At 25.4% G+C, this 25,784-nt stretch overlaps 1 protein-coding gene across 2 annotated transcripts in view; it reads right to left on the minus strand.

The window, feature by feature from the left end:
- LOC145834426 (stromal membrane-associated protein 2-like) overlaps window positions 1-25,784 on the minus strand; it is a 37,747-nt gene continuing 11,963 nt past the window's right edge. The window contains exons 4-12 of one of the 2 annotated variants that reach the window (XM_082941851.1): window positions 19,171-19,252; window positions 16,470-16,561; window positions 14,712-14,824; window positions 13,810-13,943; window positions 10,620-10,719; window positions 7,046-7,153; window positions 6,793-6,851; window positions 6,423-6,510; window positions 1-604 (exon numbers count right to left, since the gene is read on the minus strand). In XM_082941851.1, the coding sequence (XP_082797977.1) occupies window positions 471-604; window positions 6,423-6,510; window positions 6,793-6,851; window positions 7,046-7,153; window positions 10,620-10,719; window positions 13,810-13,943; window positions 14,712-14,824; window positions 16,470-16,561; window positions 19,171-19,252 (910 nt within the window). In that variant the 3' untranslated portion in view covers window positions 1-470. Of the gene's footprint in view, window positions 605-6,422; window positions 6,538-6,792; window positions 6,852-7,045; window positions 7,154-10,619; window positions 10,720-13,809; window positions 13,944-14,711; window positions 14,825-16,469; window positions 16,562-19,170; window positions 19,253-25,784 lie in introns of both variants that reach the window. The other variant, XM_082941850.1, reaches the window with a different exon arrangement.

The raw sequence follows: 25,784 nt of genomic DNA on the forward strand, positions 1-25,784 counted from the left end.
AGTAATAAAAGTATTGGTCAATTTAAGCAAGTGCAAAACAAAAACTTATTACAAACTTAAGTTTAAAAAAAATTGTACTTTTATTTTAAGCTATGATACGATTTTTTTAAATAATGTATAGTTGAGCTTAAATTATATAATACTTAATATTTATTTTATTCATAACACAGAACTTTCCTGTAAAGATAAAAAGTTAAAAATATGTATATAAATATTGTCTAAGACTGTTGAAAATTGTAAAAATTTGTATACGATATGTTGAATGTTTTAAATTTCAAATAAATTTGTCTTCTGTATAAATATTTTTTTATAAGAACTAATTTGAGAATAACATATATTTTTCAATTTATTTTTGACATACAATACTTTATTAAGAATACAATTCGTTTTATCTATTTACGATTAAATACTCCACTTCAAACGATTCTATTTGAAGTTTCAAAGCACTTGTTCTACTTTCAACCATTACCCTATTTCCACAAATGACCACTAAAAGTATTTCCATTCTGACTTGGGTTTTGACTATTCCACATAGAAGCATTGTTCTGCTGGTATACAAAAGATTGGTTGGCAGAAGCCCTAATTTGATTATTCTGCATCCCAACTAAAAAAAAAAACACTTTTACACGAGATTTATTGATATATAAAAAACACAGAGTGAGCTTCATAAAACCTTCTTCGTCACTTTAAATAGAAGAAAAACTTATAAGTTTAAAAAGACACCATTAAGCGTTCAATCAACTGTAAGCAAAATTAAGAATTAGTTGTTTATATATGTTATATAGAATTAGAGAAAATCAGTTTTCACTGAGTCAACTTAAATGAATTTTAAATAATTTATTATAAAGTGAACTGTTTTTTTTTTTTGAGTTTTACACTTTGTAATAAATTACAAAATAGGCATAAATATATAAATAACATATTTTACTATTTATTAAATAAACTGACTGATGATCTATTCTGTTTAACACAGGGTTCGTGCGCGAATTTTTTTTCATTTAGCCTGACTGGGACCTATTTAGCCTGACATTTTTTCAAAGTAGGGAAAATCCTCTTTAGAAGTCATTTTAGGTATTGGGGGTCTTAATTAGTACTATTGTAGTCTCCGAATACAACCAGCTTTATCTCAAAAATATTTTGAGCATTAAAAATATGCAAAAAGCAACTCATAGCTTAGTTACAACTCAATAAAATAAGACTAAATTGTGAAAAAGGTGATTAACCACCCCTATGCCCTTAACATAACAAATTCAGTGATAAATTTAAAAATAAGTGTTATATTTAATCTATTAATAGTGTAAAAACTTATTATATATTACTTAAGGCCATAGGGGGGTCCAACATTTTTTTTTACTAAAATAAACTTTGGCTTTTATATGAAAGCTTAAAGTACAAACTATAAGCCAGTTTTTATAGAATTCAAAAATATCATTTAACTTTTGAGATATTTAACTTTTTGTAAAAATTTTCCAATATAAACGTATGGACCGCAAATTTTTTGGGGTCAATTTTCTCGGAAATTTTAAAATTCACTAAAAACCTATCTCCTCCTTCATTTTTTGACCTAGAGACTTCAAATTTTCAGGAAATGTTCCTTTTAATATTTTGAAGAATTGTACTGTTGGAATTTTTGAAATTTTGAAAAATAAAAATTTTATCCACAAAAAACTAAAAAAAAGGGTAGTTTTTTGACAATAATTTTTTTTTTACTCAAAATTTAAAAAATTCTTACAATAGATCTCTTTAAAGTTTAATGATACACATTCTGTGAAAATTTGAGAAAGATTACTCAAAAAATGAAGGAGGAGATAGATTTTTAGTGAAATAGTCTTTTTTCGCATTTTTAGTTTTCGCCTTCCATAAGGAACGTATTGAACGCCCTTTCTTTGATCCCTTATATCTCAAAAATTACTTTGAGTTTTTTTAAGCGGTTAAAATTGTCTGATAGCTCAAACTAAATTCTACAAAATAAGATCAAGTTGTAAAAAACAAAGTGGACCCCCCCCTATGGCCTTAACACAATTGTTCAATTTGATTAAGCACTAAAAAAAAACATTATAACCAAAAGATTAATTATAAAAGAACGTGCATTGTCGTATTTTATTAAAATTTAAAATGAAACGCTTACACGAGTATAAAAATTCAACAAACAGCTAAGTTGTTGAACTAAACTGTAATGTATAAACTGTATTTTTAGTCAAAAAATTTATAATAGCGCAATATACACCCAATAGCGGTTTCTCGCGACTATTCCTGCCTGATGAGTCCTAATAAAGACGAAACCGGTCGTAGGATTGTCTCGGATGCTGTTGTTGTTGATCTTGCGGTAAAGTTCATTGTTTATTATCGATTGCATAATACATCTCAACTTCGTTGATGATGGCCGAAATAAATACTGGCTAAAACTGATCAAACGAGCGCAGACTATAATCTCACAACAAGCTGACAACGTCTGAGACGTTGGGCTGTGAATGATTTAGCTGTGTCATTTTTTCAACTTTGCCCACAAACGGTCGCTTCAGTACTTCGTATTTAAGCCCGCTTGTTTAAGATCACAATAGCGGTTTCTCGCGACTATTCCTGCCTGATGAGTCCTAATAAGGACGAAACCGGTCGTAGGATTGTTTCGGATGCTGTGGTTGTTGATCTTGCGGTAAAGTTCATTGTTTATTAATAACAGAATAGGAAATTATTATATCATAAAAAATGTTGTGTTTTATCAATAATACATACATATTAAGTGTTTTTTGACTGACAATTACCCCAGTTCTCTATGCAACTTATGTGCAAATATAAGTGTTTACTTTAATAATAAATTTCCTATTTAAATATTGCTGACAGTTGTTTTGACGCGTAAAAGCATCAGTTATCAAATCAAATAAGGTATAATGGGAAAAAGTTTACAAAAAGTACTATTACACAAGTTTTTTTTTTGTTTTGTTTTTTTTATTAAGAAAACCTGTTTTATGTAAGCAAATATTTAAAAAGGATTACTTGAAAGTGTAACACAAAAACTTTATTTAAAAAAATATTTTATCTTAAAAATTTTTAGTATAACAAAACTATCCGATTCTGAAGAAAAATTTGAACTCACAAGTTATTTATCAAATTCTATATTTAAAGCCAATATGTTACAGTTTACTAATTTATTGTAATAATAACAGTGCAGTTGATAATTGAATACTCCATAAGACTGGAATAAAAAATATTTTAAAAAGGCATGTTAAAGTTTAGAAAATCGAAAATAATGAAAAATGCCATTGACACTAATTTAGAAATAGATGCTTTTCAAAACATGTATGTTAGTGTAGCTTGTAGTTGGGGTCTAGGAGACACTTTTGTTCTATGAAAGTTGTTTTCAGGATATTTTTTAAACTTTATAAAAGCTAAATGTAGCTTTTCATAGTTGTTTTTACCAACAGATACTTGTATTTATACTAAAGACAGCTCTCGTTCCATGACAGACTTTGTGTAAACATTAACAAGAATATTTGAAGCTTGTAAACTTTGACTATGACTCATCCTCATCTGATGAAATATTCCCTTAATCAATTACTCCTTGCTGTTCTTCAGAAAACCGATTTGCTTTTTTTAATATTTCTTCTTGGACCGATTGATTGCTTCCAATATCAATGCCAACGAATTCATCAATATCTTGATGTGTGGTAATAGTGTTTAAGTTGTTTTAAATCTCTAAAAAATAATTGTTATGCATGTAGCAGAGTTGCAGAGCTGCTATAACGAACACCAAAAGACCCTTTACGAAATTACAGACCTTGTTCGTTTTAGTACTTTTTGGATATTCTGTAAGTAAATAAGGACCAGGATTTCTTGGGTACTCACTGCCGGTTGAGAACGCACTTTTGCGCTTCGTCATAAATGCATTCGCAAGCGGCAGCTTACTGCATTATACTGTAGAGAAATTCTCGAAATTTATCTGGTTTAATAAATTATGTGTCCTATTTTCTTATTATATAGTTATTGTCAGTGATAATTTAATAGCTGTATATATAAAACAAAAATCGACTTGCAGTTGGGCAGTTGCAGTGCGTTGTGAGTGTACCAATTTAAAGTAAATGTCATAAAGTTTATAGGTGAAATGTAGGCGGTTCGCTGCCTTAATTCTAAAATAATAATTGTTAAAAGCAGTTATGCTTATTAATTATCTATCGTTGGTTTGAGTTTAATTTACTTGTTATTACTTATAGTTTTAGTCTAGCTATTGTCGGCTGAAGACTTTATTTCATTTTAATCTTCACTTGTTTTAGTTTAACTTAAATTAACCGCTTTTATCTTTAACTGTAAATTGATATTATTTAATATCTCATTTGCTCTTTATAACATATAATAATTCTTTAGAAATGAACGGGGTGCGCAGATCTATATATTCTTTTCCACTCTTAAACCCGTATCTTCCCCTCTATTAACCCGTAAGCAACCCGTTTGCTTGATTAAGTTTCTATGATCTACTTTAAAAACAGAAGTTGTAATTTATATTTAATTTTAAAATAATTTTAAACTTAAATTAAAAAAATATAATTTAAATTTTTAATAATTATATTCTATTGAAAATAATCAAGCGAATTTGAAAAACCAGACAAAACAAAGACACATGTAAGCTATGCATAACAGAGGCCCTAACCATTCTAGAGAAAAAAAGGAACTGTATCAACAGTAGAAACGAACTTATGAACACCTTTAGCCATCAAGCATAATACTTGTTAAAAAACTGGAAAAAATGTAATGAATATGATGTTTACTTACAATTCTTTGTTTTGAATGTCGAGTATGTGGAGTCAGTATACAAAATACTACCAATAAAATTAACCATATATAGAAGCTTAAATGCAGCAAAGTGCAGTCAAGCATAACATTTTAGACGACTCTTTTTAAACTCAGTTTACTGTTATTGTAAATGAAAGTACCATTGATAGAGTTGTCGTGATGAGATATAGAGACTGAGAATTAGACCTATATAGTAAACACTGCATGTAAATTTGTTAATGTACTTTTATTTTTGAAGTGTAAAGAGTTTTTATTTAAACAATATAAACATATTTCAAGTATTTGGGTTGTATTTAAATATATTATAGTTTCACGTTTATTAATGTTCTAAAATAACCTTCACTTAAACTTGATATCTTTTAAAGATTTAATTCTTTTTAAAGTTATTTGTGAAATTAACTTGTATTGTTAAGCAGATTTTTTATTATAGTGTTTTGTGGTTCATTTTATTATATATATATATTTCTCAAATATCTGCTTGATTTATATGAAGTAGATTAAAGCATCAAGTAATTAAATAAGTTATTACTTAATTATGAGTTTTAATTTGAATCAATTAAGTAATCAAAAATCTTCTTGTAGCCACAAAAGCATGCATAAACAAAAAGCTCTATATAATTTGTAATGTTTGATGTGCTTATTTTAATGTTTTTGTACCAATAGTTTGTGTTGTTTTTTTAAATGTATTTTCCGTTAAAGTTTTAAAACATTAAGTTTCTATCATGAAACTTTGATCACGTCACTTACTAACTTCTTTCACTTATCTTTTTATAAGACCTAATTAACTTTAATTAAAAATAATTATCATGCCTAATTATTTTTTTAATTTTTAGTATAAATACAGCCATATGTAATCATCAACTGGTAGTGTTACCACTGTGAAACTGTTGTATCCCAATAAACTTAAATCGCTGGTAAATCGTTTATCTGAAGCTCTTTAAAAAATTTAAATTGAGCAAATTTCTATCGGCTTAACTGATCTGATTTTAAATATTAAATAACTCTAAATATACTTTGTTTTATGTAATATTCAACCCTTTTGTATAATTTAATAACAAACTTATTTTAAAGTCTTACCCAAAGTAGTTTCAAGCTTTTCACAAGTCTTTTTTAGCTTTCATTTTAAAAAACAGCTTGTAAATTCAAGTTGATCCTTTATGAATACATAAGTCTTTGTTTGAATTTTAAAGAATTTATTTATAACTGATGAGCCCAACAGAGCAAAACATTGTTTTGTAAAATATTTATTTGAAATATCAAAACTATACAATCAAAGCAAATAAAAACTCAATTTAACCTTTGAAGTAAAAAAAATATTTGCTGTCAAAGTTTTTTTTCAAGAGATAAATTCAGTCTATATAAGTCAAAATTTTTCGTTTTTAATAAATCTTTACTATTTCTAAGTTTATCTATTTTTTAATGTTACAAATATATTTAGTTCCGATTTTACTTATAACTTTTGTAAAAATACATGCAAAACTAACTGTAAACACTTTATGTTTAAAAGTTAAAAAAAATTTGAAAAATTCGAATAACGAATATAGCATTACGATTTAAATTAGTAAATTATTTAGTTTACAAAACTTTTTTGTTCAAGCACTGAAAGTTATTAAGTTAATAAAAAGTATAAAACTAACAAAAAGGATTTGGAGGGTGCTTTTCAACAAGTCCTGGATGCTGAGGAAATCTTTGAATGTTCATATTCTTCATTTGCACATTAATTTGCTGATTTTGGATAGTATTATTAACCATCTACAACATTACTTATGAAACCAAAGTTATTTAGGCAGTAATAATCTTAACTTAACGACTAGTAAATAGTATATATTTAGCTACAGAGCCATCACAGACATATAAAATATACAAAAGTTTTAGTTTTTCCTCATCTTGAAAATTTCTAAATGTTTCATTTCAATAAGACAAAGACATCTGAAAACTTAAACTAATAATAAAAGAATTAACAGCAGTTTTATACTCTAAACAAATTTAAATGTAACTAATTCAAACCTGTGCTGGCATCCTTTGCTGGTTAATCATATTATTGTTTCCATAATCCCAAGCCCCACCTAAAGTGACGGTAAACTGTCAAGCTTGTAGTTATTGTAATTTAAAAGAAAATATAATTTAAATTAAACTTAGAGTTAACCTGCATAACCGTGATGATTAAGCTAACATTTTATATCTAATAAAAGTGACTATTTTCCATTAAAAATAAGTCTTGAATGAAATCTTGTAGAATAATCAATGTTAAAAACTAAACCTGTAAATGGATTAGTTATAGTTTGCCCTTGATTTGAATACGGATTGTAGGATTGATTTAGCGGATAATTATTAGAATTCATTTGATGCTGTTGCATGATGTTAAAACCTTTAAATAAGAACATAATTAAAATTTAAGGTACATTTAGAAGCAACTTTTTTAAAGACTTTTGAAATCTTACAACTTTCTCTAAAACTCACAAACGAACAAAGACTTTTAGTATAAAACTGTTCATTTATGTTATGTTGATTTGAAATATTTATACAACTATTACTGTAGTCAAGTTTATAGTGATTTTACAACTTTATTTTCTTTACGCTTTCCATTTGTTTGACCAGTCTATTTTTTAATTAAGATTCAACAACTACTGTAAGCTAAACAAACTTTGATGGAAATCAAGCAGTATTAATGTTAGCATAAAAAATTTAAATAAGTATTGTTAAACATAAGTTAAATAGTCTGCGAAAGTATAGAACTTAAAAATCAATGTCATGTGAAGTTGAAATTTAACAAAAGGGTCCGGACTTCCTTTCTGCAGATTTTCGCCGATGTTTTTTTGTTTCATGTGAAGTTGATAAAGAAGTGGGAATTAAATGTATATTTTCAGAAAACTGAAATATTATTTAACCTGTTAAGCTGTATTTTAAAACAACAACTTAATTAATTTTGATGTTTAACGAAGTAATATGCACGGTTAAATAAAACACAGGTAAAAAAAAAATTGTTTTTATACAAAAAAACTACAGCTTGAATATTAACTAAGATAATTTAAGGCTAGGAGTGCTTTATTTCAATTTCTTAACAAACATTATTTTTCTAGATACAAGATAGTCTTCCCGATCTTAGTTTAAAATTTTAGTTTTAGAAAATAATTTTAAATCTGGTTTTGGTAGGATCCAGATCTAGTTAACTAAAAATAGCAAAGGTAAATTTTAATATAGAAACAAAAAGTATATGTATTAAAAAATAAAAATCATAATAAATCTTTTTTTTATAGATTTATTCTAAAGTTTATATAAATATTTTTTTATAAAGCTTCCTGAATATTGAGAAGTAAACCATCTAGCATAAACAGGTCAACAGTTGCTGTAGAAATTAGAAAAAGTTTAATTAAAATCTAAACGTAGTTTATTAAGGGCATAGGGGGGGGGTAAACCACCTTTTTTAGAAATTTGACCTTATTTTGTATAGTTTTTACTAAACTACAAAATGCTTTTTACAGATATTAAAAACTCAAAATAATTTTTGAGATATAGCCGGCAAAGTCGGAGGCAACAATAGGATCCTTATGGGAGGACAAACTAAAACGGCAAATAACTAGAAATCACTAAAAATCTATCTCCTCCTTTGTTTTTGAGATAACTACCTCAAATTTTCAGGAAGTGTTCCTTGCTATATTTAGAAAACTCTTTCAGAACAAAATTTTTAAAAATAAAAATTTTATATAAAAATAAACAAAAAAAAAAACAGTTTTGTCCTCCCATAAGGATCCTATTGTTGCCTCCGACTTTGACCGGCTATATCTCAAAATTATTTTGATTTTTAAAACCATAAAAAGCATTTCGTAGCTTAGTAATCAAACTTCAAAAAAAAAAAGTGTTTAAGGTAATAGGAGTTATTAGACAAAAAAGTATAGTTTATCACTTAAGTTTTATAAAATACAGTGTTTTATGCACTAGGCAATGTTCAAAAATAATTAACTCTAAAAACACAATGGACATGACTATTTATAATTATAGGAAAAGTAATTATAATCACAATTTTATAACCAACAATAAACATTTAAATTTAGGATATTGTTCATCAAGGTTAATTTATATTGATAAACATTGATCTTTCCTGACTTACTTTGTTTTACTTTATGAAGGGTTTCTTATTTTAATTTACTACTAATATCACTTTCATAGAAAATTGCATTGTTGATACCAGAACTTATCTTTGACGTTTTTTTACCTTTTTTATTATTAAAAGAATGATTTTTTTCATTTTGATCTTGAAATTCATTCCTGTTGAACAAATATTTTTAACATTTATGTTTAACTGAAGCTCTGTAAATAACGTTTTTTGTTAGATACTTTCCCAAAATGGTTATATAAATTTTTTCTTCAACAATTATGTTTGCTTTCTTCATCTTTTAGTTTTTGTTTTTACTTTACTGCTTGTGGTTTAACATGGACATTTTAGAATCTAAATTTAGCATACATGTCAACTAATTTTGATAGCATTTCTAAAAATGACTTCTTCAAAGGGACCAGTATTGGAAAAAGTCTTATTCACTGACTTTAAGCGTAATTAAATTTTTTTTGTACTAATTTAATTTTGTATGTAATATTACACTCAACACTGACAAAAATTAATAAATTACAATCATGACTACATTTGTGTTTAAATTAATTATACAATTAGTATAACTATTCAAAAATATAAATTTAAGCGTTTATTAACAAAGATCCGAGCGAAACAAGTTCACTGAAATATGTAATAATAACAACAAATTAAACAGTATTCTTTCTTTATTACACTAACACATGTTTCGTTATAATAATAAAGAAATAATACTGTTTAATTTGTTATTATTATACAATTAGCATAAATAGCTTCGTCTATTGTGTTTTGTAGAGTTTATTACTTGTGTATATTACCTATAGCAGGGGTAGGCAAACTGCAGCCCGCAAAGCAAAATTGAGACGCAATGTACTTTTCAAATTTATTACATCAAAAAATAATTCAGCTTACAAAACATACTTTTTGTTTATGTCCATAGAAAAAGAGGTTTAATAAAGTTATAGGTTAAAGGATTAAATAAGACATTGATTACTTTCAACAAAACGTATTGTACGGGTTACTGTAGTAGATAATCAAAAATAATAAAAATTTACTCCTGTGCAAAAAAATATCAATATAATTCCAATGCAGTACCTTGCTAAATAAGCTTTCGCGTGCTTTTTTTTTCTATTCTGTATTTTTTTTATAATTTGTCGATAAATTATGAAATATTTAACCATACCTTACATGTATTATCTTTATAACATTAAAAATTAATTAATTTAACTAAGTTCACAAAAACTACATCCAAGGCTGCTGTTTATTATTACTTTATTGAAAAATTATCAACTTTGTACTAATGGTTTTCGCAGTGTAACTTTTCTTATGTTTAAATGAACGATAGCTTTCAATAAAATTTTAAAATAAAAATTCTGTGTGTTACAGTGATTATTCGTAAAAGTTAGAACTAAATAAAAACAAAATTTTAAAATTTAAAAAAAATAGCTAGTTTAACTTCTGTTATATTATGTCAATATTTAAGATTCAATAGTATCTTTATCATCACCAAACATCGATAAAATAGTTTTGTCCTTTGTTTTAATTAACTTTAGAGTACTTAAAACAACTTATTTGAGGTTAAAGTAATACTAATATGTACTAATTTTTTCAAAAATAACATGTCGAGATTTTTATTCTTTAAACATTTATTATGACTACAAATTCAAATTTTTATAATAAGAGTAACTTAGAGTTAAGAGCAAAAACAGTCTTCATGTAAATTTTTTTAAACGAAAATTTTAAAACTCACCACTTGTGTTAGAGAAAGGTTGAGGATTTGGTTTGTCATTGAAAAGTTGCAAAATAGAATCTTTACTCATAACTTTTTTGTCATTGCTAGTTTCTTTACTCTGAAAAGTTGCTTGAAGTAATAAGTTTATAGTTCTTTAACCTATATAATGGTTAATTTTAATTTATTATTATTTTTCATAAGTAATTAGTATAAAAATGTTGACAACATCCACAAAAACTTTACTTTAAATATCCCTTTTAAAAATAAAATAATCAAATTTATAGAATTCTTTATTTAAAACTTTATGTTTCATGAAAAAAACTTTTTTACGCACAAAATTCAAAAGGTAGGTTTATTCCGTAAATTTATCATTTTGTTGTCATTTTTGTTGTCTAAAACTGATTTACAAACAAACAAAAACTTAGTCTTATATTGTCTATTAAGCTACAATAAAAAACTCTACTTGATATGCTTAAAAAATCTAATGTTTTTTGTAAAACCATATATTTCCAATCATGTTTACAAATGTGCCAGCCACAATTATTTCAAGTGTGAAAAAAAAGCTTGTTTTATATACTTATATTCTGATTGCACATGGAAAGTTACATTGAAAATATTTTTGATTAGTTGTATAAAATTGAAAAAGTATTAAATGTAAAATAACTAAGTACATTTCAGTAAGCGTATATTTGTAAAGCTGTAATTTTGACACAGTTTTATTCATAACATTTATTACAAAGAAATCAGAAAACTTACTCAAAACTTTATAACTTAACTAAAAAACAGCAAAGTTTTTCATACGTTTTCAAGTTCATGTAATGTGAAAAATACCCGTGAAACATCCTTACAGCCATTTTTCGTAACAGATTTTTTTTTAGTTTAGTCATGGTTGCGAAAGGTTTTTTGAATTTTTTTTCAAAAACTTCTGAAATTATTCCAGGTTTTTGATAGTACAACTTTTTTTCTCTTTTAGTACAAAATTAAATACAATTAAAAAATTTGTAATAAATAGTATAAAAACATTGAGAATATACTGTAATGCTACTCTAATGCTTTATAATAAATAAAATTCTAAATTATACCAAAAAAAAAACTATTGTAGATGATATATTTTTCACATCTAAACAAACTTTCATGATTTTACATGTAAAAATTGTAAAAAATTCCAGGTTTTTAAGTTATTTTTGTAAAATTCAAGGTTTTCCAGATTAGAATTGAAATATATAAATGCTTATATTCTTGTTTAAGAATAATTTTTTCCAAGAGTTACAGTAATTTTTTAGTAGATAAAATAAACGATCTTATAATATTTTTACTAATTAAATTCTTTTTGAAAAAACCTGACTGGGACCTATTTAGCCTGACATTTTTTCAAAGTAGGGAAAATCCTCTTTAGAAGTCATTTTAGATATTGGGGGTCTTAATTAGTACTATTGTAGTCTCCGAATACAACCAGCTTTATCTCAAAAATATTTTGAGCATTAAAAATATGCAAAAAGCAACTCATAGCTTAGTTACAACTCAATAAAATAAGACTAAATTGTGAAAAAGGTGATTAACCCCCCCTATGCCCTTAACAAAACAAATTCAGTTTAAAAATAAGTGTTATATTTAATCTATTAATAGTGTAAAAATTTATTATATATTACTTAATACAATTGTTCAATTTGATAAGCACTAAAAAAAAACATTATAACCAAAAGATTTATTATAAAACAATGTGCATTGTCGTATTTCATTAAAATCTAAAATGAAACGCTTACACGAGTATAAAAATTCAACAAACAGCTAAGTTGTTGAACTAAACTGTAATGTATAAACTGTATTTTTTAGTCAAAAAAATAATGAAGATTCTTAAAACTTTCTTAGAGATTCAACAAAAGGTTTTAAGCATTTATTTTTACAAATACTGACTGATTTTGTCTTTAATAACTAAATCATTATTTAGAAATAAATTCACATCTTAATTTTTTTGAACTGAAGTATTTGAACTGAAAAAAACTGGGAAGAAAAAATTTTTAAATAAAAAAACTGATTTAGCCTGACGCTTTTCAACTTTTAAAAAAAAAACTGATTTAGCCTGACGCGCACGAACCCTGTTAAATATAAAACAATATAAAAAATGTATATTTCTTAATTTTTAAACTGATTATGACGGTATTATGCTAGGTTATTAAAAAAGAAGATATTCAAACTAAAAATGATAACGAAAATGAGTTAATAGATCTTAAATTTCCATTAAAAGATACTTGTGTATTTAACTTCGTTTTTTTTCGATTAGCGTCGATTCTTAACTAGTGTTCGACTCAAGCACACCTCTTAATTACTTTGAAATTATTTTCGATGTTTGAGTTTTGACACTGTATACATTGATGCAAGTGATCGAAAATAGCACTACGTTTGTTTTTTCCTTTGTGATCGACAACTCTTCGAAACATTTTATGCGGTGTCTCTTCAATGTAAGATTAGCTCTGGTCTCAGGGCAAACACACTTGTATATGATATTTGCACCAAATATTTCTGAAGACTTGCTTTAAATATTGAAATATATAGACTAATTTTTGGTAGTATTTGCAGGTATTATATTTTTACATTGTGTTTTTCAAAAGCAGTTCTTATTCGTTTTCGATTTTTTTTCTGAAATCAATATATGTTCGTATTCTACAACTATCTACTTCGGAAATTGCTTTTTAAGATTTCAAAAACGATGATAATTTTAAATTTCTTAAGAGGTGTGCTCGAGGTGAGCTTTACAGTTTAGAATCGATGCTTATCGGGGAAGAAAAAAAAGAAGTTAAACACACAATTATCTGCAAATTGAAAAATAGCTCTATATAATTATTTTCGTTATTAAATAGTGTTTTAATAGCTCGTTTATTTATAAACTTGATTATTACATCTTAATCATTGGAAAAATTACATTCTTCAAAACAGTTTTTCATTTAATATTTTGTTTGAAAGAGAATTGAAGATACGATTTGAAAATCTTTAACTATATATATTTATTAATATCAAAATTGAAAATTTGGTTATTTTAAGTTGTAAATAATATTTAAATTCAATAAATATTTTCCAACAATGGAATTCTATTTATTATTCTGTACATTTAAAAGTTTATATAAATCTTTAAGTTTAATAAAAATTTTAATAATTTTTTATTGGACAAATCAATTTTATTGATAATAATAAAAAATACTATTCAGCTAACTTGTTTTAACTCAACTGCTGGTTCAGCTGATTGGAAGGAATCAAACATAAGATCATCTAAATCAGATTTAGCCTTAGATGAAGTACCAGCGATTGGTTGTTGCAGTACTTTTGAACTAACTATTGGGGATGCTTCTAAATATTAAAAAAATTTTTCTTTAAATCACATTAAAAACTAATCGTAAATATTAAATATAATTTTTTGACACTAAACAAGGGTTTCTAAAAATAATATGCATTATTTCCCCTTTGGCAGAAATTTAAAAAACTATCGCAGCATTTATTAGATATCGCCCCTTAATTATTAATTATCTATTTACTTTTTGCCACCTTACTAGTTTATGTCCATATTGCTGATATCAAGCACTTTTGGAAACCATATTAAGAAATATTTTAATTTCTTTATTTTCTGAGCAAAATGAAAAACTAACTTTTTTTTGTTTAATTCTTACCTCAGGGTAAAATATTGAAAAGCAAGCTTAAAAGTAAAAATAAAATGGCTGCCATAAATTTTAAATTTTCCCCCCAATAAAATCACCCGAAAATTGCTTTGGAAAACCCTGACCTAAACTTTTAATGAATAGTATAGTTACAGTATTACACGTTTATTTGTATAGTATTAAGCTTTGTATATCAAATCTGAAAAAAATACTTAGTTTGAATTATAAAAAAAAAATTCAAAAAATTAAAATTAACAAAAACAACTTGTTTTAATTCCATTAAGTATAAAGGTTAAAAAACAAAAAGTATTTACAGGTAAAAATTTAGATCTAAAATTTTAAAAGACTCTAACTACAAATTTTTTTTTTTTTAATTGAAGTTAATATATTTAGAAATTAACAAAATCTTCATCAAAAGGTTATACATTTTGTTTGAAAAAGGTACATTAGTGATGACTTTTACCTAATCCGAGCAAATCAGTGTCAGCTGAAACGGGTGCGACGCTTTTTACAGTTGGTAAAATAGCATTAACATTCTTTTTTTCTACCAGTGGTGAAGGTTTCTTGGAGATTGGCCTGTTAATACGAAAAAAAATTGTTGAAAATATCAGAGATATTGAGATTTAAAGAGACAACGTAAAACTTTATAAATAAAAAGAGCGTCTTCAGCTTCTCAATTCTTTCTAAAAAATATTTAAAAGCTCGTGTTTCATCATTATACACTATTAAGTATTTTCTAAATTGTATTAAACTATCAAAATAATACTTCGAATATTTCTTAAGAATAGCTTTAATTTATGTTTATTCAAAGTTGACTCCGAAGTGCAAACAATATCTAAATTTGCAATCACTCAATCAAAATAATTAAAAAAAACTTTTTTTTATAAAGTCATAATTGACTGACTATGTGCTGAAGTTTTGAATAATTATGTTAAATTTTTATACAACTATTATACAGGGTTGCCACATAAAATTGTGTAAATTTAGCCTGACTTTTCAAGATTTTGACCGCTTTTGCCTGACTTTTACCTTCCTCTTAGGTACACATTTCCAGTTAAACACGCATTCTGAGTACGCACATTTTGAAGTACGTATTTTAAGTACAAATATTTTGATAAGTACGCATTTTAGTACGCACTTCTTATTCAGTACATATTTTTTTGAACCAAAAATTTATGAAATGCAACTTTATCATTGAAATAAAAACTTTTTGTTAGGCTTCTTTTTATTTAGACTAGTAATTCTTAGCTACAAACTTTCTATTAGTTCATTTAGACACATAATCTAGTTACATAAAATGTTTAACTAAGTGCTTAAATATAAAGATTTTAATATCTTACTTAAAAAAAAAACAGTCTGATTCTAAAATTTTGCTAAACAGAGTATCGTGTATATATCAAAGTTTCATTATGGAAGTGTCCTTGCCACAGATCATCAATACTAAAAAAATACATATAACAACTACTTCTTCAAATAGAGTAATAGTTCAACATGTATCTAGGAAAATTTTGCAATTTTAGTCTGAATTTATAAAGGTATTTTTTTAATTTAATTTTATCATTTTAAGGCTTTGAAAATTAAGGAGTTTGGTAAATTAGAACTGACAAATTCTGACATTTTGTCCCAAAAAAAAAACTGACTTAGCCTAACTTTTTTTTAATTATTTCAAAAAAACTGACTTAGCCTGACCCGTGGCAACCCTGTTTATATTTTCGAAACTTATATTCTGAGTCTACTTAGGTCTTTACATTTTGAAATTAATTTATGTTTTTTTATGACGTCCAGGAGTTGCATATGAACTAAAGCTTTTCAAAACTGTTTTAGACTATTTTATTTATTGTATTTTAGTTAGGTATACTTTTTTGTTTTTTTAACGAAGTACTTTTGAAACTTAGGTTATTTCAACATATCTTTCAGAAATTCAAAACTTGACCAACAAGATACATAATATTTTTTTTAATTAGCAATACTAGAACAAAATTTAAAAATATATAACATGCTAGTATAACTTTTGATTACAAGTAGTACATAACTTTGTTTTTAAATATTTAGTTTATAACTAGAACTAACCACTGAGTGCATATCTACATTAAGTTTTAAGTTAAAATTAAAGTATGTTTATCATAGGGTAAAATATTATCAATATTTTAAAACAATAATACAAGCTCCAATCGAGCAATTATTTAAAGTAACAAAATTAAAGCTTTTCAAGTTAACTTACTTTTTTATCGCATTAGCAGAAGCAGAACTTTTAAGTATTGGCAAATTTTTTGAGCTTTTCTTAGTTTGATCACTCGATCCAGTTAAAATACCCTAGAAATTAATTTACTAGTAATAGAACCTAACTAATTTTTATTTATTTAAATGTGTGTGAAAATAGTTTTTATAATAAATTTTGATTAGATGTAAGTTTAATAAAATCTAATTTAGTTTATAACAGTTACATTTATATAAAGTAAAAAAAATAATACAACCTTCTCATTAGAAGAATAAAAAATATTGTGCATAATTTTATTAACGTACTTATGTAATTTTTAAAGTAATATTACATAAGTGTTAAGTTAGAAGAGGTTTATCATGCTAACTAGCTTCACAAAAAAAACTAGCAGAATGAACAAACTACTTGAAACATTAACTAGAAATTTTCAATATTTCGTTTATGACTCTGTTTTAGCAGCTCTACACAAGAAGTAGGTCAAAATAATCTAATATACTTAAACATTTAATATTTGAACAAAATCTTCACTACATTCATTAAATTTCAATTTTATTAACATGACGGTGTTTGATTTATATTACTAAAAAAACGAAATCAACACACTTTAAACTAACATAAGACTATTAGTAACAAAAATGTTTATTAAGTTTCAATAAAATAATGTAAGTTCAAAAAATTATAATCCAAAAATTTAATAAGCTAAATCATAGCTTATAATACAGGATTACTACTCTTAGAAGCAAAAAAACCAACCTGAGCGACAAAAATAACATGAGTTACATAAAACCAGCTTTAGTTTTAAGAAAATTAAAATATAGTAGTTTTCGGTCAAAAAATTTAAAATAAGTACTACTAACAAATCTGTTAATTATTATTATAACATGATAATAACAGAAGATATTAATATCTATTAAAAAAAACTTTTAATTATATTTAAAAGTGTAAATAAGTTTCAGTGTAAAAAAAACTTCAAACATGCCAAAGTCAACCTGAATTAAAAAAAAAAATTCTAACTAGCCTGAATTAGCATGAGTATGTCACAACTCTTTAAAAAATAGTTTATAATTTATTGGTACATACTTGAATTAAAAAACTATGTTTAAAATATAACTTTAACCTCTAAAATGTATCTTTTAACTAAGAATTTAAACACATAAAAAAATAGCATGAAAAGAATCTGCACAGTATTTTTATTATTTTATTTGGCATTTAATAAATAAATAGAAAATTTCCAAAATAAATTAAGTGAAACTAATAATATTTATTAAAAAACGTTTTCACTAAAACGGCAAAAATAGACTATTTCACTAAAAATCTATCTTCTCCTACGTTTTTGGAGATAACTACCTCAAATTTTCAGGAAATGTTCCTTGCAATATTTAGAAAATTCTGTCGGAAAGAATTTTTAAAAAATTAAAAAATAAAAATTTTATATAAAAAATAAACAAAAAAAACAGTTTTTTTTTTTTAGTTTTTTTGTTATAAATTTTTTTTTTAAATTTAATTTTTTTTTTAATTCCTTCCGACAGAATTTTCTAAATATTGCAAGGAACATTTCCTGAAAATTTGAGGTAGTTATCTCAAAAAACGTAGGAGAAGATAGATTTTTAGTGAAATAGTCTATTTTTGCCGTTTTAGTTTGCGCCTCCCATAAGGTTCCTATTGTTGCCTCCGACTTTAACTGGCTATATCTCAAAGATTATTTTGAATTTTTAAAATCTGTAAAAAGCATCTTGTAGCTTAGTAAAAACTATATAAAATAAGATAAAAAACCAAAAAAAGGTGTTTACCCCCCCCCCCCCCCCTATGCCCTTAAACCATTATATAAACAAGATGTTCCCAAACTATTGAAAATATGTGCACTGTTAACCAGTGGTATTAAAACTCTGTGCAAACTAGAATATTAATAAAAGTGTATATAACTAAAACGTTTTGATATTATGATTTACTTGTCCTAATAAGTGTGATATACATTAGAAGCAACTAGTTTTTTAAAAAATGAGATAAAACAAACGTAACACAACACATACAAATAGAGAAAAATTATTACTATTTTTTAACTGAATAAAATTTTACACAACAATACATAAAAATATTATTGTAAAAGTATAACTTTTAGACGTAAAAGTTTTTATAATAACATGTACTTATTTGCAAATTTATAAATAAATAAGAACTTTTTTTAAGTATTTCAATATGTTTTTAATAGAAATCACCATAAACCAGAGAGGTCAGCGGGAACCGCTCAGTTCCAACCTGCGAACAACTCCCACCTGATCAAATCTGAGAACCGCTTACCAACCAAGGGTAAGGGGTGGCAGTGGTAGTAAAAAATAAATAACGAAAAAAAAAAGAGTGGGAGTTGTGCGGGTGAGAATTGTGAGTATACCGGGGTCAGCAAACTATGACCCGCGAGCCACTTTTGGCCTAAAAACATACAAGTCAGAACATTTTCAAAACATTTTTTTTTATACAAACTTACAATAAGGCTCTTAATTTAATAACTAGTAATTACAAATGCTTTATTATTGTTTGTTTTACCACATTTTTTAATTATAATAATACTTTTTAATCATTAATATACTTATTTAAAATAAATGCACCAGCAAACAGCAATTTAAAATAAGGCCCTTTACAAAACTACCGACCCCTGCTATAATCTTAAAACAACTTATTATATTTCGTTAAATTATTAGATACTCACTTCAATAGAACGTAATGGAATAGGACTTTTTGCAGAAAACTTTTTGTGTTCGTACTTGTTTCTTATGAAGTGATCCATATTACTGTTTATTAAGTTTGATAAGTTTATATTGAATTGAACTTAAAATAAAATTTTCTTATTTTTATTGGTATGAGTAAACTACAATATTTTGCTTAACAAAAAAGGTTCCTTTTTTAAAAGTAAATTCACTAAAATTACACACTTTTCAAACTAAATAACTATCTCCATAAAGATATTCACATGATAATTATAATGATATCACTAGTTCTGTAATAATTAAAGTTTTAAACTAATTTTCATACTTATAAGAAAATTTAAGAACTTATGTTCAATAAAATTACTTTAAATAAGATAAAATAATTAAAGTGGGACACGTTCAAAATCCACACAGTCAAATTCGAGAACCGCTTACCGATTGAGGGTAAGGGATAACAGTGATAGTGAAAAATAAATAAAAAGTATCTTTTTTAAATCCAAAAAATATATAGAAAAAAACTAATAAATAAAGAAAAAAAAATTGGGTGAAGTTTGAACGAAATGGAATTTGAAAGTACACCAATTAAAGTATATCTAGTGATCTACCGAGTCCAAAAATTTTGGATTCGGCCGAATCCAAATCCAAGTCTGAATTTTAAATTAGGATTCGGCCGAATCCGGATCTTAATCTCAATTTTGAAATTTGGATCCGGTCGAATCCTAGTCAGAATCCAAATATTTTAATAATTGGAATCCGAGAGATTTAATCTGCTTGTTATGTAAATACAATATAGTTTATAAATGATAATTACGTATTATATTATCACTTATTTCGTAAAAAAGTTTGAACAATATTTTTAACGTGTTAAATAGATACATTTTTATTTTAGAATAAATTATTTTAAAAGCAAACAAAAAACGAATGTCTTGCTGGTAAACAAAATTAAGCTACATACACAAAACTTAGTTTCAATATTTTGATGTCCATGCAAGCAACATTAACAATTAAGTTGTCCTTTTGTTATGCAAAATAAATAAATTATAGTCTTTAATAAATGCTTAAAGCAGAAAACAAATCACAAAAAAAGTCAAAACTTTTTACGTTTAACTTAAGAGTTAGTTCTTATTGTGACCATAAACGAATTAGAACATAAACTTTAGAAGTGTTGATATTTATAAAACAAAGTGTAATTGAAAAAACATGGAGCCGTAATAAATTGAAATATAATACTAAGTAAGCCAAAGCAGTACAAAAACCATTTGTTTTATTATATTTAGCTCTTTACACTGTGTAAATTGAGAATATTTTTTGCACTCAATAATAGTCAACTTAACATGTAAAAATTGTTTAAAATTCCAGGTTTTCCAGTTTTTTATTTCTCAAATTCCAGATTTTTCCAGTTTTTATACTAAATTGTCAATTTCCAGGGTTCCAGGTTTTTTTGCAACCCTGTAAAGAGAATAATATAACTTCAATTATTTTAAGATTTTGTTTTCGTAACAATCTTTCACTCCAAAAAGTAGAACATCAAAAAAAATAAAAACTTATTAAACATTTGTGAGCTATGGATGTTGGTGGGCCAACATCAAAAGTCTCAGTTGGGTCTGGTTGACTGTCTGTGGGTAGATTGTCAACTTGACCTTTTTTTCAAAATTTTTCCTGCAGTTTGGGTGACTTTCTAGTACGTTTGTGCTTAGGACCTTTTGCGGGCAGCTTGGTATTTGCATTTCTTAAATTGGACAAGACAAATATAAAATGCTTTTATACTTACTTATTATAATATATCAGTGAATTTTATTTATCAATACTAAAGACTAATCTAGACTACCCTAAATAAATTAGGCAAGATAGTTTGGGTAATATATCTATTATACAAAAGAACCACACAAAAACATTACAAAATTTCTTTCTCAATAAACATAAGCTGCATTTAAAACTTTTATAAATCACTAGGCAAAATTATTTTGATAAAATGTTTCATCACTGATGTAAGCCTTATTTCTCATGACTGCAGCAAGATCTAAATATTCTCTTAATATTCATAGTTTAATATAAAATAATGCAAGTAGATGCAGCAGTTAATTACAAACTATTTAAGATTTTATTGTTAACAGATTTTTTTTTCTTAGAACATTGTTTTTAAAATAAGATATTAAAATGTTGGAAGTTATAACATATATGTCATACATAAAAATTATCAATTAAATAAATAATAAAATGTTAACAAAAAGTATATAGGTAAAAGTATGCAAGCATCTGCTTTAATGTTACATATTGCATTTCAAGTTGCATTTTTTTTTTGTATAATTTATGCAGCAGTTCATTACAACGAGCAAACATAAAAAACTAAACATATGATGAATAAATAAGAGCGGCTACCCAAAAAGCTGAGATTAAATGCTTTAACTATGTACTTAATTTTATTTGAGAGTCTAACAAAAATAATATATCATAGTTTTTATACTGTGTGCAAAATTCTAAATCAAAATTGATAAGACTTTTATAAGTGTAAAAAACCATTTTTATCCACTTAAGCGTGAACTTACTAAATAGTTTTACATTTCATTTAAGTTTTGAAAAACAGCTAAGTAAAATTCGAAAAGTTTAAAGTGGTCTACCGAATCCGATTCTAAGTCTTATTTTGAAATTTAGGATTCGGCAGAATCCGAATCTCATTTTGAAATTAGGATTCGGCCAAATCCGAGTCCAAAAAGGGCGGATTCGTCCGATTCCGAGTCCGAATCTTTGGTTTGGTAGATCACTAATATTAACAATTCTCTTTAAACAGATTCATGGATGTAGTAATGAATAAAATTTAAGTAAAAATTATAAGTTTTAAAAAATTCAAATTAAACTATAATTATACTTTTATTCATAATTGAATGATACATATAATCCTTAAAGAAAATATAGACTTAAATTAACACAGAGTTGCCACATACTGAGGCTAGTTTGAATTTAATAAAGGTTTTTTGATTGTATCATGCTAGCTCATATTTTTATGGAGTTCTTTTGCAAATCTTAGGCTAATTAGATATGTTTTTAATAAATTTTAAGTTAGTTAAATCTATCAATTTTGAAAACTGAAAAGTTCATTCTTTAAAATTATCTTAACTTTCTACCTATTTTGTTCTGTTGCTTTAACAAAAAAAAAAGATAACTGCTTATTTTCAAGTCTTTTAACTTGTTTTGTAATATTTTCTTAATTTTTTTCAAAAACTCAAAATTACTAGACTAGTTTGATATAACTTAGGAAAGATTTTTTTACATTTAACAAAGATTTTTGCTCTAAAAGTTACAACCCTTTTAATAACCAGTTCTAGGTTTTAGTATGATTCAGGGTTGCCACAAACTCAGCCTATTTAGAAATACAATCTTGCTAAGCATGTTTTTTTTCTTGCAAAAGGTAGTCTAGTTTTAGTATTTGTGTTAAAGCTCTAAATACATTTATGTCTTAAATTTTTTTGATAAATATGAACTTTTTATTTAGATCTTAATTTTTTTAATCATAATATTACTTTATACTATTACAAGTATACTGCTAATTGCTTTTTCAGTTTTTGCTTTTTTTTAACTCAAGATGACCCAGGGAGTCCCACACACTGACTATAACTCAGGACAATTTAAAATTTTATAAAAATTCCAGGATAGTTTTAAGATTTTTTTTTTGAATATTGATCCAATGTTTTTTTCTAGATCTTGAATGACATTTGTTTGATGTGGTTTCAATTTTTATTTTTTTATAGCCAATTTTGTTGAATAACTTGATTCTTTTTCAATTTTATTTATTTTTTAAATTTTATTTATGATTTTTTTTAAGTGTTTCAAAAATTAAATTCTCAGGACAGTTTTTGATCAGAATAGTTTTTTGACTCAAAGAGTAACAACGCTGCTTATGCTTGTTATTGGTTACTCAAGCTGATTTTCTTTTAGTTTCAAGAAAAGCAAACTTAGCAACTATTATTGAACCACCAACTAGGGATCTTGATTCTTTTATTTATGAAATATATAAAGGCAGCAATTTTAACAATTTTATTAGAAAACTTATAATATGTGATTTTAAAAAATTAATTGTGTTACTTTATGTTTAACAATTATTCTCAAAATTGATAAAAGTTAGATTTGTATTTTAATAATAACTGTTCAAAATATAGTTTTAATTGTTTGCTAACAAAAGATCCTAGTAAAGTAACTTCACTGGAATATAAATAAAAACAAATTATACAGTAATCTTCCTTTATTCTACCAACATATGTTTCTGTGTGTCAACGAATCAACACACTTCAACTGGGTTCTGTAAAAAAATAATTACTGTAATGAGAGAATAGAAGCATAGAATAAAGCAGGTGTATACATGTTTTCATTAAAATAAGATATTTTCTACAGATAAAAGTTATTAATAGGTGAAATACTTAATATTAAATCCGACTGTTATAAAACTATATGATATTTGTAATTATTAAGTCTAAAATAAATAAGTAAGCTAAATTACACAACAAAACATAGTATAAACAAACAACTTACGTTAATAAGAAAGATAACTAAATCAAAATTTACTGTTGTTAACTAACGAAAAAAATACATTCGTTAAAACTAATAATCACGTCACAATGTAAATGAGGTTATTTAAACTATTTAATTTATAACATAAAAACAAAATTAATGTTCTTTACAATACAAATTAAATAGTTTAAATAACCTCATTTACATTGTGACGTAATTATTAGTTGTAACAAATGTATTTTTTTCGTTAGTTAACAACAGTAAATTTTGATTTAGTTATCTTTCCTATTAACGTAAGTTGTTTGTTATATTATGTTTTGTTGTGTAATTTAGCTTACTTATTTATTTTAGACTTAACAATTACAAATATCATATAGTTTTATATCAGTCGGATTTAATATTAAGTATTTCACCTATTAATAACTTTTATCTGTAGAAAATATCTTATTTTAATGAAAACATGTATACACCTGCTTTATTCTATGCTTCTATTCTCTCATTACAGTAATTATTTTTTTACAGAACCCAGTTAAAGTGTGTTGATTCGTTGACACACAGAAACATATGTTGGTAGAATAAAGGAAGATTACTGTATAATTTGTTTTTATTTTAATAATATATAACTTTAAATTAAAAATTAAAAATTTAGTACTTGTGAAATATTAAATCTACTTTTTTTTGTTTTATTTAAAACTTATTTAAAAAATTAGTCGTAAATTTTAAGTGTTTCAAATATTTTACAGTTCTTCAGTTTTTTACTTTACTTCAACATTTCAATAAATTTAAGATATTTAAAACCTCTTTCAGTATGTTTTTATTATTTAATTGCAAAAATAAAGGTCGTTAAACGGTTTTTCGATATTCTTATTAAAACTCAGACTAGTAAGAATTTTTCAAATGTTCATGTTAGTTTAGAATTCTTCTGATTTTTATGATTGTTTTTATTTTTAATTAACAATCCTTTTTGCCTTAAAATCAATGTTTCAAATCGTCTATTTGTTATAAATATGATATTTCAGGTAATCAACGAGGTTGCCACACATTCAGGATTATCCTGAATAGTTTTTCTGAATATTAGAAATAAACTTTTAGAAATAATCTTTTCTAATAAACTTAACTTAAAAACAGCAGTCGAGTGTTAAAAATAAAAAGATCTTATACAGATGTTTTAAATATATAACAAATTATGAATGTGTGTTTTTTATGAATGTAAAACTTAAAAACATGAAACAACAAGGTGGATATGTGCAAAGTATAAACCTGAGTAAAAAATCCTGCCGCCGACCCACTGGGCATTGTAGGTAAAAAAGTTATGTTTATTACAAATTGATTTTATTTCATAGAGTTTTTTACTGAGCTTCAAGTTACATTTTATTATTTTAAAAAAATTTGATTTATTTTTTGAGATATGACAGGCCGCATAATAGGTTCCCTATGGAAAGGGAAAACTAACACAACAAAAAATGACTATTTCATTTGAAATTTATCTCCTCCTACATTTTTCAAGCAATCTTCTTCAAAATTTCACAGTCTAACATGTATACAATAACAAAAAACCATTACTTTAGACTTTAAAAATTTTAAGTAAAAATATAATTAATATTTATTTTTTTTAATTTTTGTCATAGAATTCTTATTTTCTTAAATTATTAAAATTCATAAGTGAGGTTTTTTCTTATAATATAAGGAACATATCCTGAAAATTTGAAGAAGATTGCTTGAAAAATGAAGAAGGAGATAGGTTTTTAGTAATTTTAAAAATTTCCGAGAAAATTGATTCCAAAAAAATTGCGGTCCATACATTTGTATCAGAAACTTTTTCAGTGTTCGTGCGCGATTTTTTTTTTATTTAGCTTGACTGAGAACAATTTAGCCTGAGATTTTTTCAAAGTAAGGAAAATACCCTATAGAAGTCAATTTAGGTATTGGTAACTACTATTACTACTATTGTAGTCTCTGACTTCAACCAGCTTTATCTCAAAAATATTTTGAGCATTAAAAATCTGCAAAAAGCAACTCATAGCTTAGTTACAACTCAATAAAATAAGACTAAATTGTGAAAAAGGTGATTTAACCTCCCTATACCCCGTACATTGCCGTGTTTTATTAAAAT

The sequence above is a fragment of the Thalia democratica genome, chromosome 4, assembly GCF_965202585.1.
Source record: "Thalia democratica chromosome 4, ktThaDemo2.hap1.1, whole genome shotgun sequence".
NCBI lineage: Eukaryota > Metazoa > Chordata > Thaliacea > Salpida > Salpidae > Thalia > Thalia democratica.